Source organism: Mandrillus leucophaeus, unplaced genomic scaffold (assembly GCF_000951045.1).
Source record: "Mandrillus leucophaeus isolate KB7577 unplaced genomic scaffold, Mleu.le_1.0 Scaffold5, whole genome shotgun sequence".
Lineage (NCBI taxonomy): Eukaryota > Metazoa > Chordata > Mammalia > Primates > Cercopithecidae > Mandrillus > Mandrillus leucophaeus.
The window spans coordinates 3,392,786-3,411,202 of record NW_012105364.1 but is presented as its reverse complement, the minus strand read 5'-3'; the positions used below and the strand labels follow the sequence as shown (position 1 = coordinate 3,411,202).

The following is an 18,417-nucleotide window of genomic DNA, read 5'->3' as shown; positions in this document are numbered from 1 at the left end:
CTGTGTTTATCTGTGATTCAGTAATGTGGCTTATTTGATTAAAATTGTATTTACAATGTGAGTATCAAATGGGATTGTTTGAGCTCATAGAATAAATTTGTTTGAACTATTGAGATCACCGAGATGGTATAGCTAATAGTAAAATTACTGCTGTTTATGTAATTCTGTATTGTCAGATACTATAAAATCTTAAATTGTTGCTCTTTATAATTATCTAAATGTACCATCTTAGATTTAACATCTAAAGATCTGAAGCAACTTTAATTCCTATTTTTAAACTACAGTGTAACAATTTTATGCTCTCCGCAGAAGAAAATTATAATTTAAATCAATGGATTGGCAGCTGCTTTAAGGGATTTATTAGCATTGTGTCTAACACATACATAATTACATCAGAATTCAGCATATCTAAAATTTGAGTTTATTTCTGAGAAACTTTTGGCAATAAGACTGTGAACACAAGGGGTTTAGCAGATTCCCCATATGTAAGCTCTGTATTTAACACTAATTGAAACGTATGTGTAGAAGATGATCTGTCACACCACCAGAGTTTTGTAGTTTGCTATAGAAACTCAGTCTGCTATAGTAAGAGTGCTTTCTCCTGTTCATATTCATTCAAGTAAGAAACATATATTGAACCTTCTTCATTTGTCAAATGCTAAGTCAAGTATTGGTAATACTGAGCTCTTACAACCTGATCCTTGTTCTTTAGTAGTTATGTATTTAGCTGTTTTGATCTTTAAATTCTGTCCACTCTGTTTTCCCACATCTGCCATTTTTTATTCCATCCTGTTCTAACCGTCGTAGCAGATTGGTACAATTGAAAGAATAGCAAATTGAGAATCGGAAGACTTGGTCTCTCTTTGTCTGGGTCTGCCACTCAGCCCTCTGCAGTTCTAGAAAAATTACATAACTTCTCTGAACCTGATTATTCATCTGAAAATGAGGGGATTGGACCAGTTGATCATAAGACCATCTATCTCCAAAATTTTGAAAATTAAATTTCATTCCCTTCTGCTGTTATCAGGCTGTGAAACTAAGATATAAGGACTATGTGAGTTATGTCTACAGAACTTGATTTATCTATAAATAAATTTTTATGAAAACCTTAAAAGCAAAATCATACTGATTTTCATTTCGGCCCTAGGAATGTGCTTATTGTGCTTACTGACATTTTTAAAAATTAGTATAGTCATGACTCCTTATGTTTCTGATCCTTTTATACTTTTACCAATTAAATGAGTAAAGCCAAACCAGCAACACAGAGAAGATTTTGAAGCTAATGATTTGCTGTCATTAGCTGTCATAAGCAGGTATCTTACATTCTGGTTAAAATGTATTTGGTTCAGCCTTTTTTTTTTTTTTTTTTAACAGTACTTTATCATTATCTGTTAAAATACAAAAAATATGTTTTTTTGACTAAGCATTTTACAAAACCCAGGAACTTTTCCTACTCATATACTTTTATACATAGATTAGTTACTGAACTAGAAAATGGTAGCGCTTATTTTCAGCATAACTAGGCTTCACTGCTGTCAGTTTAGTATCTTTTGTATTTGGTGTATCTACTTTTTTAGTAGAGTATCTACTTTTTTCCCTGTCAAAATTGTTGGTAATAATAACTTTCCTTAATTTCCCCCTTCCACTCTCCCAGGGGTGTTTTTGCTAGTTACATTTTTACAAAAGTATTTTGTATTTTTAGATATGAAATTTAGGTTACTTGATAGTAAATGAGAATTATTAAGTTCACACATAAAAACCAACATGCAAGAACACTAACAACAATTTTGAAAATGAAAGTTAATGAAGTAGTACTGGCACTACCAGTTATTTATAAAGCTACAGTTTGGTACAGATTAATGGGATGAAATAGAACGGATAGTATAAAAATGTCCCCAATGCATATGAGAATTTAGTATATGGTAAAGTTGGCATTTCCAGTCAGAGACGAAGAATAGATTAAACAATATATGACATGGAGACATTGCTTAAGACTTGGCAGTATTTTTAAAAAAGGAAAATCTGACTCCAGCCTGGGCAACGGCAAGATTCTTTCTCTTTAAATAAGTAAGTAAGTAAATGAATGAATGAATGAATAAATAAATAAATAAATAAATAAAATATGAATGAATGGGAAAATCTGGATCCCTACTTGACTTTTGCATATCAAAGAAAAGTCTAGGTGAACTTAGGTTTCATACTTAAGAAATAAAATTATAATTCCAATTGTTTTTAATAATCTAGGATTAAGAGAAGACCTTTCTAAACATGCCACAAAACCCAGAAATCGTAAAGAAAAAGAATGTTTGATTTTTGCAAAATTAAAAAATATAAAAAATTGCAAGCTAGTAATGAAGACAAAGCTTAGTTCCTACAATGAACAAAAGACTCTTATAAACCAATAAAAGGTGGATAATCCTCTAGTAGAACAATGACAAATGATATGAATAGATACTTTAAAGAAAAAATAATTCATATTGCCAGTAAATTTACACATATACAGATGCTCAGCTTTATTCATAACTTTTAAGTGTAAATTAAAAGATCACACTCAGTGAATGTTGGTATGGCCATGAGGAAGCAGGTATCTTACATTCTGGTTAAAATGTATTTGGTTCAGCCCCTTTTTTTTTTTTTTTAACAGTACTTTATCATTATCTGTTAAAATGCAAAAAATAAGTTTTTTTGACTAAGCATTTTACAAAACCCAGGAACTTTTCCTACTCATATACTTTTATACATCCACAAAAAATAAACTATACAGAGATATTTATCATAGTATTGCATGCAAGGAGAAAAAATCTGGAGATAGATTGACCATCAATTTATTTGATTTTTATTTATTTGATTGTCCACCAGTAAATAAATTGGTTGGTCCATTCAATGAGTTCAGGTTTTTTGTAGCTTAATACAGCTGAGATAAATCAGTAAATATTGTTGAGTGTCAAAAGCTAGTAATAGAAGTTAGTTCTGAACTGAAGTTGCTGCTAGTGCTTAATAGGTCCCCATCCAACCTTTAAAATGTCCCAACTTTCAAAGAGAAGGATGTGACAGACACTGTTGTTTGCTTACCCAAGAGTCATTGGCTCTTTCTTCTGTTAACCAAACCATAATTTTGTGTAATGGCAAGTTGCCTAACCCCAGGGGATGAATGGTGAATCATTGTTAGTGTAAACCAGTCATTATTATCCTTTGGCAAATTATTTCAGTTTACATTCCTCCCATGTGACACAGTTTTGGCCAGTGAGACATAAAGAAAGTCTACTGGAGGACATTTGACAAAAATGTCTTCCCTGATGGCAATAGAGAGATGCTGAAAGAATTCTTTCCCTCCCTGCTTTGGGTGCTCCATATAAGGATGTGATGCTTAGAGCTGGTACTGGCAAGTTTCAAAAATGAGAAGGCCAAGAAAATTGCCAAAGGTTAACCTAGCACCATGATTTGGTTGAACTCTGAAACAATCTTGGAGCTACTTGCAAAATTTTGTTACATGAGCTAATTAATCTACTGTTAGTTATGTTTTCTGTTACTTGGAGCTGAAAATACCCTAATATATAGTGAATTCATGGAAAGCTGTTTTTTATTAGATTCTGTATTTCTGTGACAGCTCTGAAGATTGTTCTTTTCCTTTGTCTTAGCAAATCAGTAATGAGTATGTGCACTGGACCATGAAGCAAAAATAGAGTTGAGATTAATTCATAAGTTAATGCAATAACATATCTTCCTCAGGAATTCAAAGGACTTCGAAAATGTTTGTTAACTTCTTTTTATCCCCCCTCCCACAGGGTTTCTTTATGTTAAATACTCTGACAATCTCTCCCATTTGCTTAGAGGATAAACCAAGGAAGGAAGAGAAAAGATGTGATTCAGACATATAGATAAAATTTTTTTACTTCCCCTTTAGCTGTTCTATTTTGAGTTTTAAAGATGTTAAAGAAGAAATAGAGTTGAAGGATTATCATTGTAACTTCCTAAAACAATTCTAAAAATAACGAGTTGGCAGTGATGATTGTTGTATCATTCTTATTTTCTTTCAGATAAATGTTCTTTCAAAATATGTTAATGATTAACATTTACTGATCTGCTTGATTAATTTTTCTTTGTGAGTCAGTTTCTAAACTGGTTAAGGTGAAAGACTGGTTAAGGTCCTGGCATTCAGTTGAGCTTTTTAGCAGTTGAATCTTAAAGTTTTTAAAATCATATATGTTGCAGATCTTTTGTCCTTCCCTCCTCCCCCAGCTGTACCCATTAGAAACTGTTAAATTGGTCGGGCTTGGTGGCTCACGCCTGTAATCCCAGCAGTTTGGGAGGCCGAGGTGGGCAGATCACCTGAGGTTAGGAGTTCAAGATCAGCCTGGCCAACATAGTGAAACCCCAGCTCTACTAAAAATAACAAAAGTTAGCCTGGCATGGTGATGCATGGCCATTGTCTTACCTACTCAGGAGACTGAGGCAGAAGAATTGCTGGAACCTGGGAGGCAGAAGTTGCAGTGAACTGAATTCACATTATTGCATTCCAGCCTGAGTGACAGAGTGAGACCCTGCCTCAAAAAAAAGAAAAAAAAAGAAAAGAAAAAGAAAAGAAACTGTTAAAAATGGAAAAGATAGCCTTGTTTTCATCTTGCAAGGAAAATCAGTACAGAAAACTATATTAATAGTTTTGCCATATTAGAATGAAAGCTGCTTTCTTGGTTTTGGCCTTTAGGTCTTTTTGTTTTCTGATACTGCCATTTTTATTTAACCAGCTTTCATTTTTTTAATTATAATTATTATAAAAGTAATGGAATTCACATGATCAATAAAGCAAAACTCAAATAACATAGAATGCTATAAAATGAAAAGTACTTCTGCCAAAGTAGCAAACTGACACAGGCTGCTGATTCCCTTCCCCAGAATCAACCCCAGAGAAATAAAATTGAGAGCAGGTGGATTCCAGAAACTCCTTAAATGAGACTGAAGGCTCTCTCTCCCCCAGATCAACCTTCAGTTAATTTTTACCCTTTCACTATAGAAACTAGCAGCGGTAGCCTATCCCACTAGTGTCAGAATTCAGTGGGCAAACATTATGGCAGTGCAGAAACCCTGCTGGAGTTCAAAGTTGATGAAAACATGTGGACTGACCATCTGTTCTCAATAGTTCATTTCTTCTCTTCTCCCTTTGTCCAGGGAGACTGCCTTCTACTTCCTCTGAAGGGTTTAAAGGTACGAAACTGTTGCATAGGGGTGTGATCATATATGGAAATGATTCTTATTCTTTGTGCCTATGGTTCACAACCCTACGACTTTTCCTCTCTATTTTCCTTAATCTCTCACCAGTACTGATGCCAGTTAAGGCCTGGCCTTTGAGTCCTGTCTAGTATATCTTATCGGAAAGAAGAGTTGATTCCCTGAAAAACATTACCTTGCATGCTGACATAACTAGACAGTTGAGGACTACAACTGTCTTAAAAAACAAAAAAGACATACATGATATAAAGCAGAATTATTAAAACAGATGAATGGCCAGGCATGGTGGCTAATGCCTGCAATCCCGGCACTTTTGGAGGCCGAGGCAGGTGGATCACCTGAGGTCAGGAGTTTGAGACCAGCCTGACCAACATAGAGAAACCCCATCTCTACTAAAAATACAAAATTAGCCAGGCGCAGTGGCATGTGCCTGTAGTGCCCAGCCACTCGGGAGGCTGAGACAGGAGAATTGCTTGAACCCAGAACCCAGGAGGCAGGCGTTGCAGTCAGCTGAGACTGTGTCATTGTACTCCAGCCTGGGCAACAAGAGCAAAACTCCATCTCAAAAAAAAACCAACAACAACAGGTGAACCAAGAATTTAAAATAAGCATGATGAATATACTTAAAGATATAAGGGAACACACTAGTAATATGAAATAAGATCCAAACATTATAAAAACAGAACCATATGGAAATAGTAGATATGAAAAATATAATTAAAATGAAGACTACAATAAATATAAGTAGGATGGTATGAATGAATTAATCAGTTGGAAGATTAGAGCACTCTCCCAGGAAAAAGCAGGGAAAAAAGATAAAGAAATAGAAAATAGAATAGAAAAACTAAGAAAGATAGAGAATTGTACAAGTACCAACATCTTAAAAGGAATTCAAGAAGAAAAGAAAAATAAAAATTTAAGCCCAGGCACGGGGGCTCACACCTGTCATCCCAGCACTTTGGGAGGCCAAGATGGGTGGATCACCTGAGGTCAGGAGTTCAAGATCAGCCTGACCAACATATTGAAACACTGTCTCTACTAAAAATGCAAAAATTAGCCAGGCTTGGTGGTGCATGCCTGTAATCCCAGCTACTTGGGAGGCTGAGGTAGGAGAATCACTTAAACCCACGGGCGAAGGTTGCAGTGAGCTGAGATTGTGCCACTGCACTCCAGCCTGGGCAACAAGAGTGAAACTCTGTCTCCAAAAAAAGTAGGTGAAATAATTGTAGAAATAATGGAGATACATTTCCTAAAATTCAAAAATGATGAAAGACTTCAGATAGGCAAAAGAGCTCATAGTGTACCAAATAGAACAAATAAGGGAAAGCACATACATAAGCAGATTAAAGTAGAATTAAGATTAGCAGAGAGAAAATGCTGAAAGGTTTCAGAGAGAAAAAGCAGATGACCTATAAGGGAACAAGAACATAGACGTGTGACAGTTGAACAGCAATGTGGAATGAGAAAAAAGGATAAAGTTTAAAAGCAGCCAAGAAAAACAACTTTGAGCCAAGAAATTTAAATCTTCCTAACTTTGAGATGTGAGGGTGACATAAAATATTCTCAGGCATATTTACCTTAGCACATTTGCCATATAGAGACCCACAATAGAAACCCATCTGGGAGCAGGACTCAGTGAAAACTGAATCTAGGAAATGCTAGAAGTATGTGATAAATGGTGATCAAAATTTTTTGTTGCCTGAAGAAAAACACTAGGACCAATATTCTAGGTCATGGAACCATGGCGGAAGGGGAAAATGGGACACTATATAAATTCAGGTATTGTGATTAGAATATAGAGAAGAAACTCTTCTATATTGTTAACACTAAAATGTCATATACAAGGCTCAAGAGTTAATGGATCTTGATTTTCTTTCTAATTTTCCTTTCCCGTGTCATATATCAGTTCCACCGTCTCTTATATCTCATGTCATCTTCTTTCTTGGATTCCTTTTTTTGTTTTGTTGGAGTATCTCCTTAAAGAAGTTTTTTTGTTTTGTTTTGTTTTGTTTTGTTTTTTGTATATATCTAGTCATATGTATGAACTTAAATTCCCTTATTTTGCCCTCGTTAAGATTGCTAGTTTAACTGGAAATGGAAGGTTGGTTCCGTATCTTTTTATATTTCTCAGAATTTTAAAGTTGTTTTTCCATTGTATTCTAGCATTCATTGTTACTGATAAGTTGTAGGGGCCAAAAGAGTTGTGATACTTTTCCTCAACCCTTATAAGAGTCATGGTTGACATGCCTATAATAAAAGACAGGTTAACGAGAAAGCATAACAAATTGATTTAATCAAAGTTTCATGTGGCGTGTGAGCCTTCAGAAGAAATGACCCAAAGATACAGGGAAAACTGTCCATTTTTATGCTAAGATTTAATGAAGAATGAACAGCTGGTTAGCAATGTGATTTGGTAAATGGCTATGATTTAATGCAGATAGACTGAGGTGGGGAAACCCATCAAGGCCTGTCTGTTCGGATTCTTCTTGGCCCCTCTGTGTAGCATTTCTTCCTCCTAGGTATGGGGCAGGACCCTGCTAGAGAAGGGTCTTAGGACCTACCATCAGACAAGGGTGGGTCACAGAATTTCTTTATGGCCAGCTCCTAGACAGAAAGGCAGAGGAAAGTTGGATCAGTAATTCAAGTTTTTAGAATTTGAAAGTCTAGGCTGACTTTGGGAAAAAGAGGTTCTAGTTTTTATGACCCACCTTGGGGAAGAGGAATTATGATTTGATGACTCACTTCTAGGGAGAATGAGGGAAGAGAGGCAGGAGGGCAAAAGAAGTGAGAGAGAACTTGGTACTGAAGCTGTTCTGAGGCCTTCCAGTGTCCTTTAGTTCAAAGTACTTAGCATGCCAGAGTGTATTGTGTTCTGAGCCCCTGACAAGGTCTCATGTTAGTTTGATTTTTATTCCTCTGTATATAGTAATCTGCTGTTTCCTTCTTTGGAAGCTTTTAGAATTTTTCTTTTCCTGGAGTTTTAACGTTTCGTATTAAGGTAGAGATGTACATCTGTATATCATCTTTTTTTAAAAATTAAACATAGATATAGATGTATGTGTGCACCATCTTTTTAAATTAAACATGCCTAGCTTGCAGTGGGCTCTTTCAAACCGGACACCCAGTTCAGGGAAACTTTTTTTATTTTTTCTTCTACATTATTTCTTCTTTCCTTCTGGTCTTTTTTTCAGATAATTTGACTTCGATGGATATATCCTCTGTGTCCTTTAACTTTTCCCTCATTATTTCTATCTTTTTGCTCTTTATTCTGGTGATTTATCAGTTTTATCTAGAGACCACTGACTTTGTTTCTAACTATGTCTGTATTTTCATTCTGTCGTTTGAAGTTTTTGGTCATAGCTTTACTTTTTAGTATCTTTTCATAGTCCCTGCTCCTTTTTATGGGAGCTTATTCTTGTTTTGCACATGGAATATTCTCTTTAATCTCTTCAAGGATATTGATGGGTTCCCCCCCCCGCCCCCGAGTTATTTTCTTTTCTGTGATTTGTCTTTTCCCAGTTGTTCTATTTGTTCATCTAGGTCCCTCTCTTTTGCACTGTTGATTTTTTTCCTCGTATGTCTATAATTCATGTCTAAACTTTAACATTTATGAATAAAGGACTGTATCAATTAAGAAAGATAGTTAACAGTGGTTTCTTTTACAATGTATAGGTCTCTTTTTCCAGTAGGCTTCTCTCATAAATGAGACACTGATCAAGGTCTTGTACAAGTGCACAGCACATACTGTCAACCAAGCTTTCTTACAGAATGCATAAGCTGAGAATAGGCACACAGTTGGGAACCTGTATGATTAACAAAGTAAAGATTAGGAGTTACTTTAAGCTCTGCTGTCATTCTTATTCAGGCCCCTATGTCCTTATTAGAAGCTCTCCACGGAAGTCTTCCTCACAATCTACTTCTCCTCTTTGTATTCGATGACTTATTTGGAAGTTTTCCATCTTTTATCTCTGGTGAGTTATAGGCTCTGGTGATTATTGTAGGTGAAAACAGCTGTAGACAACATGTAAATGAATGGACATTGCCTGATTTTACCCTGAGCAGGCCACATCAAGCCATAGTTTGCCAAGCCATGTTATTAAATTTTTAATTCAGAGACTCACTATTAAGACAAAATAGAATAAAGAAATTTAAATACAATAAATTTAGGCAGTTATATCCTTCACTTCTACCACTTATGAAAGTAATCCCAGTTCTACACTGTTGTATCTTCCAAAGTTATCTAAAGAAATTTAAGTGCAATAAATTTAGGCAGTTATACTCTTCACTTCTACCACTTATGAAAGTAATTCCAGTTCTTCACTGTTTTATCTTCCAAAGTTATCTGAGGAATAGAGGTCAGAACCTGAGCACATCGCCTCTGAAAGTTTACCATGCCTTATTAAGAAAAGGCAGTTGTCCCGTGGCATCCTTGAGGGACTGGTTCCAGGACCTCCCTTGGATACCAAAATCCTCAGATGCTCAAGTCTGTGATATGGTGTAACCTATGCACATCCCCTCCTATACTTTAAGTCATTTCTAGGTTACTTACAATACCTGATACAGTGTAAATGCTATGTAAATAGTTGTCATAAGGAATAATGACAAGAAAAAAGTGTGTACATCTTCAATACAGATGCAGCCATTTATAGGTTTTGTTTTTTGTTTGGGTTTTTTTTTTTTTTTAATATTTTAAATTTGTAGTGGTTTGAATCCTTGAACACAGAACCCAGGGATATGGACGTTCGACTGTACCAGACTTTACATACACAAAAGACTGTGGCATGAGGGCGTAGGCTGTTATTAAGATCAGGTTGATATATGTTTGTGTATACATATAAATATCGTGTATGTATGTATACAAATTATATGTTGTGTGTGTAATTTTATAATATAGTTACTGTGGAATGCATTTGGGTAGTCCTTAAAATGTCCCAAATTTATCAAATAAGAATGTAAAATGACACATGAATTTAAGGTAGACTGGGAAAAAATAAATACTGGATTATTTGGTCCCACTAAAGCAGATAAAGAAGACCAAGATCAATATGGCTGGCATCTCCTGCCATACATAGTATTCTAGGTTGACATAAATATTTCACTTCAGTCTGATATTTGTTTAGCTTTTTGAGCATATGATAATTGTTCATGGGTAAAAGAAATGTTAAAACAATGACATTGTTTTAGATGATGACAATTATTTGTGAAGTAGCTGAGTTCATAATATGCACTTTATATATATGGAATTGTATTTCAAATAATATTTTCAAATAAAAATAAGAAAATTTGGCATATGCCATATCAGTGTTTTACAGATTATTGGATAATGCAGAATGATCATTTATTTAATAGGTTTCTTAGAAAAATACAGCATTATTAACTTTGGGGAGTTTAAGCCACTCAGGAAAACAAAATGGCATATTATACCCCAGAATATTTATTTATTTATTTATTTGCTTTAGAGGCAGAGTCTTACTCTGTCACCCAGGCTAGAGTCCAATGGCACGATAATAGCTCACTGCAATTTCCAACTCTGGGCTCAAGGGATCCTCCCACCTCAGCCTCCCAGATAGCTAGGACTACATGTGCACACCACCACACTTGGCTGATTTTTAATTTTTATAGAGACAAGGTCTCATTGTGTTACCTAGTCTGGTCTTGAGCTCATGGCCTCATGTGATCCTCCCACTTTGGCCTCCCAAAGCACTGATATTGCATGCATGAGCCACTGTACCTGGCCCAGAATATTAAATTTTATTTTTTGGAAGTTATTGTATGTTATGAACAGATATTTTCAATGACTCTGACCTTATTAAGCAACTCTGTGCTTTACCTTTTGTCAAATTTTTTTCCCAGGTCAAGATTTAAATATTTAATCTCTACTATCAAATTAGAACTGTCCCAGATAATAAATCAGTTAATTAAAGTATATCCTTTCCTTCCTTATGTAAAAATGATTATATTGCATACCTCATTCTGCTTCTTTTTTCCCTGTAGCTGGCAATTGACATTCCTTTAGTCTTTCCACAAATCATTTAGTAATTGTTATATTCGGCCGGGCGCGGTGGCTCAAGCCTGTAATCCCAGCACTTTGGGAGGCCGAGACGGGCGGATCACGAGGTCAGGAGATCGAGACCATCCTGGCTAACACGGTGAAACCCCGTCTCTACTAAAAATACAAGAAAATTAGCCGGGCGAGGTGGCGGGCGCCTGTAGTCCCAGCTACTCGGGAGGCTGAGGCAGGAGAATGGCGTGAACCCGGGAGGCGGAGCTTGCAGTGAGCCGAGATCCCGCCACTGCACTCCAGCCTGGGGCACAGAGCAAGACTCCGTCTCAAAAAAAAAAATTGTTATATTCCAGGCACTTTTCTAGATACTGGGAACAAAATAGTGAGCAAAACGGCCTCTTTGCTTGTGGAGCTCATAGAGTAAGGAGAAGGCAATATATAATTGTTTATTGTTTAATTAAAAAGTTATGTAGTGTGTTAGAAGTTAAATAATGTGGACACATAGAGCAGAATAAAGGTGTATTGATATTTTCAAGAGAAACTAGTAGGGGCGGGGTGTGGTGGCTTATGCCTGTAACACCAGCATTTTGGGAGGGTGAGGCAGGAATATTGCTTAAGGCCAGGAGTTTGAGACCAGCCTGGGTAACGTAGCAAGACCCCATCTCTATAAAAAACCCAAAAATTAGCTGGGTGTGGTGGTGCATGCCTGTAGTCCCAGCTACTTGGGAGGCTGAGGCAGGAGAATCCTTTGAGCCCAGGAGTTCTAGCCTGCAATGAGTCATGGTTGTGCCAGTGTACTTCAGCTTGGGCAATAGAGTGAAACTCTGTCTCTTAAAAACAAAAAAAAAATAGGCCAAGCACAGTGGCTCACGCCTATAATCCCAGCACTTTGGGAGGCCAAGGCAGGCAGATCACCAGAGGTCGGGAGTTCGAGACCAGCCTGACCAACATGGAGATACTCCATCGCTACTAAAAATCCAAAATTAGCCAGCCGCAGTGGTGCATGCCTGTAGTTCCAGCTACTCGGGAGGCTGAGGCAGGAGAACCCGGGAGACAGAGGTTGCAGTGAGCCGAGATGGCGCCATTGCCCTCCAGCTTGAGCAACAAGAGCGAAACTCCGTCTCAAATAAATAAATAAAAATAAACAAAGAAAGAAAGAATTAAGAAAGTAAATACTAAACTATCTAAAGTGAGTATTTTCATCTTTTTTTTTCTTTAATTTGTAGTTCCAATGACAGGATTTACACAGAGAGCAACTATTGATCCAGAACTGAATGAAATACATGTCTTATCTGGACTCAGCAAAGATAAGGAAAAGAGGGAAGAAAATGTTAGAAATTCATTCTGGATTTATGACATTGTGAGGAATAGTTGGTAAGGAACTCTTGTATCTGCTGCAATCCCAATGTAGCAGTTATTTGAGGTTGTTGGTTTATTCAAAAGAAGAAAGAGTCTTATGTTAATTTATGACATTGTACATTTAAAAGTCAATACAAAAAATTAATATCAGTACCTGTGTATACAGTGATGTTCAGTGAATGGATTTTACCTCTGTTTTTCAAGTAGTAGATGGTTCCTGGTCTGGGACTCAAGAGAACTGTATTTTAGTCTAGGTTCTGTTCTCTTCTAGTCTAGTTCTGTGTGAACTTGAGAACAATGCTTTTTTTTTTTAATGTTCCCAGATCTTAGTTTTCATAAAACTAAGAGGCTTGACTATAGCAGGGAGGGGACAGTATTACTTAGCATTTCCAAACCATGACTTTTGTGTCATAGAGCATCCCACAGAACTGGTGCTGCACATTTTGCTTTGGGAAAACAGGGATCCAGCTCTGACATTCTGTGATTGCTCCATAAGTGAATATTGTACAGAACAGAAGCACTTCAGAGAACTCCTTTCATAATGGAGAGTAGTGCTCTGCAGCTAAGGAATTTATTATTTTCTAAATAGGACATTTATTTACAGTCAAATGACAACAGTGTATACTGTACATCTTTTTATTGTACATACATAAGATAGCGTCTCTTTCTTTAGTTTGAGCTTTCATGTATGCTGTTTGTATTTCATAACAAAAAGTAGGATACGTGAGCTGTTTAATGGACATGAAAAGAACTTCAGAACTCAGTTCTAACAAATTCAGAGTGTTTTATGAGTAACTAGAACCTTTTTTTTTTTTTTTTTTTAAATGGAGTCTCGCTTTGTCGCCCAGACTGGAGTGCAGTGGTGCAATCTCGACTCACTGCAACCTCCGCCTCCCGGGTTCAAGCAATTCTCCTGCCTCAGCCTCCTGAGTAGCTGGGATTATAGGCGCCCGCCACCACGCCCAGCTAATTTTGTATTTTTAGTGGAGATGGGGTTTCACCATGTTGGTCAGGCTGGTCTCAAAGCCCTGACCTCGTGATCCACCCACCTCAGCCTCCCAAAGTGCTGGGATTACAGGCGTGAGCCACCACGCCCAGCCTGAGTAACTAGAACTTTAATATTTGATGTGAACATATTTCTAAAATTTTTTGTTAGTAGTTAGACATGCAATTAATTTAGTTGCTACAGTTGTATTATCTTTGCTGCTAATTCTCTAAGGTAGAATACCTTAAAAGCAGTGTCTTGCAGGTCTTGTGTCTATAAGAATGATCAAGCTGCAAAGGATAATCCAACTAAAAGTCTTCAGGAAGAAGAACCATGTCCAAGGTTTGCCCATCAGCTTGTATACGATGAGCTACACAAGGTATCCTAACTACATTGACCTGTAAACTTTCCATGGCCTACTGTCTGAATTAATCCCCAAATATATCTTTCTGATTGTTTTAAATTGGATTTGAGGAAAAAGTTAAAATACGTAGTAGACATTCAATAGAATATTAAACACTCAATATCACTTCTCCCTAAAATTCCTTAAGAGAATAAGCATTTTTACATAGTCTATAATTCTTGGTACTTTTCCTTTTTTGGAAATAGTCAGTGGCAGCTTTTTAGCTGATAACTCTAGAGATATGACATAGCCTATTGTTTCTACAATGTGAATATCCAAGTAAAAGATGTACAGTTGTCAGCATTCAGGTACCTTGTTCTGTGATATAACATGGTTTTTGGTTTTAGATTTTCCCATTGTGTAAGAAGTCTTTTTATCTTAATTTTCCTGATATACTAGTGATTTTTCTTTTAAATGAGCCTTGTGAAATGGTCTTGTGTTGTGAATTTTTAGTGTCATAGTGTTGAGAGTTATTTATTTCTCCCTTAAACTTAACCATGTACTTTAGTGATCGGACTTAGATTATATAGTAAATTACTGACAGAGACCAATTATTTCTGTTAAGCCACGGATGATTATTTAAATTCTACATGATATACTTTGAGACCTTTAGGTAAAAGCTACCATGGGAGTGAGTAAAAGCCCTTTCTTTTATAACCTCTCAATTTAAGGAGTAAATGAATTTCCATCTATAGGATAGGGATAATTACTCTATTATATAAACACCAATGAATATAAATGTTTTTAACATTTTAGGAAATATTTTAATTTAATAAATTTATACACTAATTGTAATTAAAATATTTAAATATTTAAATGCTTTTGCATAAGTACAGAAAAACATTCAATGCAATAAATTTAGGCAGTTATACTCTCACTTCTACCACTGATGAAAGTGATTCTGTTTCTTCACTGTTTTATCTTCCAAAGTTATCTGAGGAACAGATAACTCTGATTAATGTAATAGTGAAATCATAAATTCCTTTTGCATTTCATTTTTGGTATTGAATTATGGAATAATTTTTTAATGTTATTTCACAAATTATATGTGCCATTTAATATTTGGCATTTCAGTTAAAGCAAAATTAAGATGTTAAAATTTTTTAAAGTTTCTAGTTGACCTGTTGACTTGACTGTTAACTTTTAGTGATTGAGCATTCATGTCAGAATTTTTAAGATATTTGTTATATGATCAATATGTTGATTAATTTTATCCCCATTATTTGTTGTCCTCAGCAAATAATATCATGGATTAGCTTCTTCCTATCATTATTTTTGTTTCATGCCTTCCACTATCATTGTAATTGTAGTAACGTAACTCATTTTAGCATACATGCAGTTTTTTTAAGTAGCCATGGTGCTTTAAAGTAAAATAGAAACGAGAAAAATCGAGAGAAGATTTTGGTAAAAATGCAATATAATTTTTAATTTTTTATTTAAATAGGCTCAGTAAGTTAACCTATTATGCACTGCTACTAAAATATCTTGGGTATGCATGCATTTTTTAAAGTCTGGCTTATTTTGCTTATTATAGGTTCATTATTTATTTGGTGGGAATCCAGGAAAATCTTGCTCTCCAAAGATGAGATTAGATGACTTCTGGTCACTGAAGTTGTGTAGACCTTCAAAAGATTATTTACTGAGGCATTGCAAGTACCTCATAAGAAAACACAGGTATGAAAACAATTCACTGAAAACATTTAATTAACATTATCAGCTGTTGTTGGTATTACCTAGCTTTGGAGATAGAACTTTCTCTTGGCACATTTAATAATGACACTGTAAATACTACGAAGATCATGAATTTTGTAAATGCCCTGTTCTACTTATTTTTGCTTTCCTTTTTCAAAGGAAGATACAAAATATAGATATTGATGCTAAAAATTTATAAAAACAGAACAAGTGAAATTTTGCAACTGTTAAAAAATGGAAAATAATTTCTGTGAAGGTGACATGCCTACATCAAAGTAACTCAAAGCTAACTACAAATTAGATCAGTTCTAGCTTAATGGCACGTGCCTGAGCTCTTGATAACTCTCTTAACAGTGAGTGTGATGATATAGTTGACTATACTATATCTTCCTAATTTGATGTTTCACAATACAATTTCAAAATAGGCTTGTGGCTTTATATCACCTTTATTATTTAATTGCAAAATCATTTAATCAAGCATTTTCATATATACATATACATTCACACACACACACACCCTCCCCCACCCTGAGTCATGTTTGCTTTTTAGCCTAGAAGGTAATAAATTACTAAAAAATGCAGAAAAGGGTTTCTGTCCTTTTGGTTACTGTAGTGTTACATGGTAATAAAAATTTGCTTTAGGGTCAGGTGCAGTGGCTCATGCTTATAATCCCAGCACTTTGGGAGGCAGAGGTAAGAGGATTGCCTAAGGCCAGGAGTTCAAGACCAGCCTGGCAATTACTTTATGCTAGACCCTGTATATTATTATGTGGCAGAGCCAGGACTTGAGCCTGAGCATTCTGATTCCAGAGCTCACCGCTTAACTGTCATATATACATATGTATCAATGAAGAAAATGAACAAAACTCTGCCCTCAAGTTTCTATTCTTAAGAAGGCAGACTAACAGTAAACATAATAAGGAATTTATATTACATGTTAGATGGTAAGTACTATGAAAAGAAACAGATTGAGTTATTGTTTATACAGGTGAGGGAGGTGGGAATGTAGTTTTAAATAATATCAGGATAGACTGCACAGTGAAGATGGCATTTGAATAGAAACTTAAGGGACAAGAGGGACTGAATCATGTAGCTGTCTGGTGGGGTGGGGAGTGTTCTAGACAGGTAATAGTCAAGGCTCTGAGGTTAAAAAAATGCCTGAATAATTTGAGGAGTGAATTGAGAAGAAGCGTGGTGGAAGTGGAATGAGTGAGGTGATAGTGATAAGAAATGAGGTTGAAGGGACTAGGAAAGGGACAGCTTGTAAGGGGCCTTCAGCTTTTACTCTTAGGGGAGATTGAAAGATTTTAAGTAGGGGAGTAACACATTCAGGCTTATATTTTATAAAAATCATTCTGTATTTTCTTCCAGAAGAACTGGGTAAAACTCATGGCTGCTTTCCCTCGGGTGGGGAATTCTTCAGAAACAACAGGTTTATGTGTTGGAAAAGATTATTTCAGTTTGGGGCACTTTAGGTTTGAGAAGTCTGTAAGACATGCAAGTGGAGGCCATCTGAACATTTGGTGAAAAGACTTGGCCTGACATTACAGTTGTGAGTCACGGGGAGAAGGAGCTTGCTCGGGATGAGCAAGAAGAGTGAAGGGTTGCTGGGTATTCTCTGAGGACCACCACCATTTGAAGGACAGGCAGAGGAAGAGACATTCCACAAGAGATCAAGAAGGCACCTTAACATTCTGGATAAGCTTTGGAGATTGTGCCAATAGAATTTCCTGATGGATTTGATATGGGTATGAGAGAAAGAGAGCAGTCAAGGATGACTCAGGGCATCTTGAGAATCTTGTCAACTGCCAATTCAAACTGACAATAAAAGGCTTATTTTAGACCTTTTTCTCTACCAAGCTGTTAGGTAAATTCAAGAATTTGAGGGACATCGCTACATTATAGACAGAATAGATAGAAGTTTGTGTCTATGAATTGGGTAGAACACAAAAATTGCCTTTTTCAAATGTTATGCAGATTTCTTTTTTTAATATGGGAGCTTGTACTAACTGCTAGACTGGCTTATTTTTGTTGTTGTTCTTAATGGAAAACAATTTTTCTGTTTAGTTAGAATATAAATTTAGAAGGAGAGAAAGAAGTATATTGTGTGCCAAGGAAATATCTCCTTGTTCTTACTGATGTCATGTGATGTAATAAATAAAATACCACTATTATTTTTTCATATGACATTCAGGTTTCCAAACTTGATGATGATTTGTGGGTAGAAATGGGCAAAAAAAATTGTGATAGGATTAATTTCTGTTCACTTAGAAACAGGGCAGAACTGTTGATTAAAATACGATTCTAGGCTACAGACACAAGTCTGTGATAAGTTCTTGCTAGCCAAAAATAGCTCAGAAAATGAAGGTGGAAAACATAACTTTCAGGAAGCTGATCTCTTTACTGGATATGGGATTGTATGTGTGTGTTGGTTAGGTTATTTCAGGTTGTAAAGGTTAATGCCATGCTTTGGATACCTCAGCTGAAAAAGAATTTATGATTAGATTATTCAGGGAATTAAGGCACCTTGTCAGCATTTGAATAGTGAAACTGGATGGAGAATTGTTTAGGATACTGGAACAATTCTAGTAGCTGGGTGCTACTGTAGCTTTTCCTTGTACTTCTGTCTGCTTCTTTCTCCATCTGCTTGTCCTGTTCTACTGACTACTGCTGACTTTCTCCCAACCTCGTGGCCTAGGTAGATAGATAGATAGATAGATAGATAGATAGATAGATAGATAGATAGAT

The 18,417-nt window shown here is 36.0% G+C and overlaps 1 protein-coding gene across 1 annotated transcript in view; it reads left to right on the top strand.

The window, feature by feature from the left end:
* The window catches only part of MKLN1 (muskelin 1, intracellular mediator containing kelch motifs), a 161,572-nt gene that overhangs the window by 121,450 nt on the left and 21,705 nt on the right, over positions 1-18,417 (top strand). Inside the window, exons 13-15 of the mRNA XM_011995840.1 lie at positions 12,457-12,604; positions 13,839-13,953; positions 15,512-15,651. Coding sequence (XP_011851230.1) covers positions 12,457-12,604; positions 13,839-13,953; positions 15,512-15,651 — 403 coding nt within the window. The remainder of the gene's footprint in view (positions 1-12,456; positions 12,605-13,838; positions 13,954-15,511; positions 15,652-18,417) is intronic.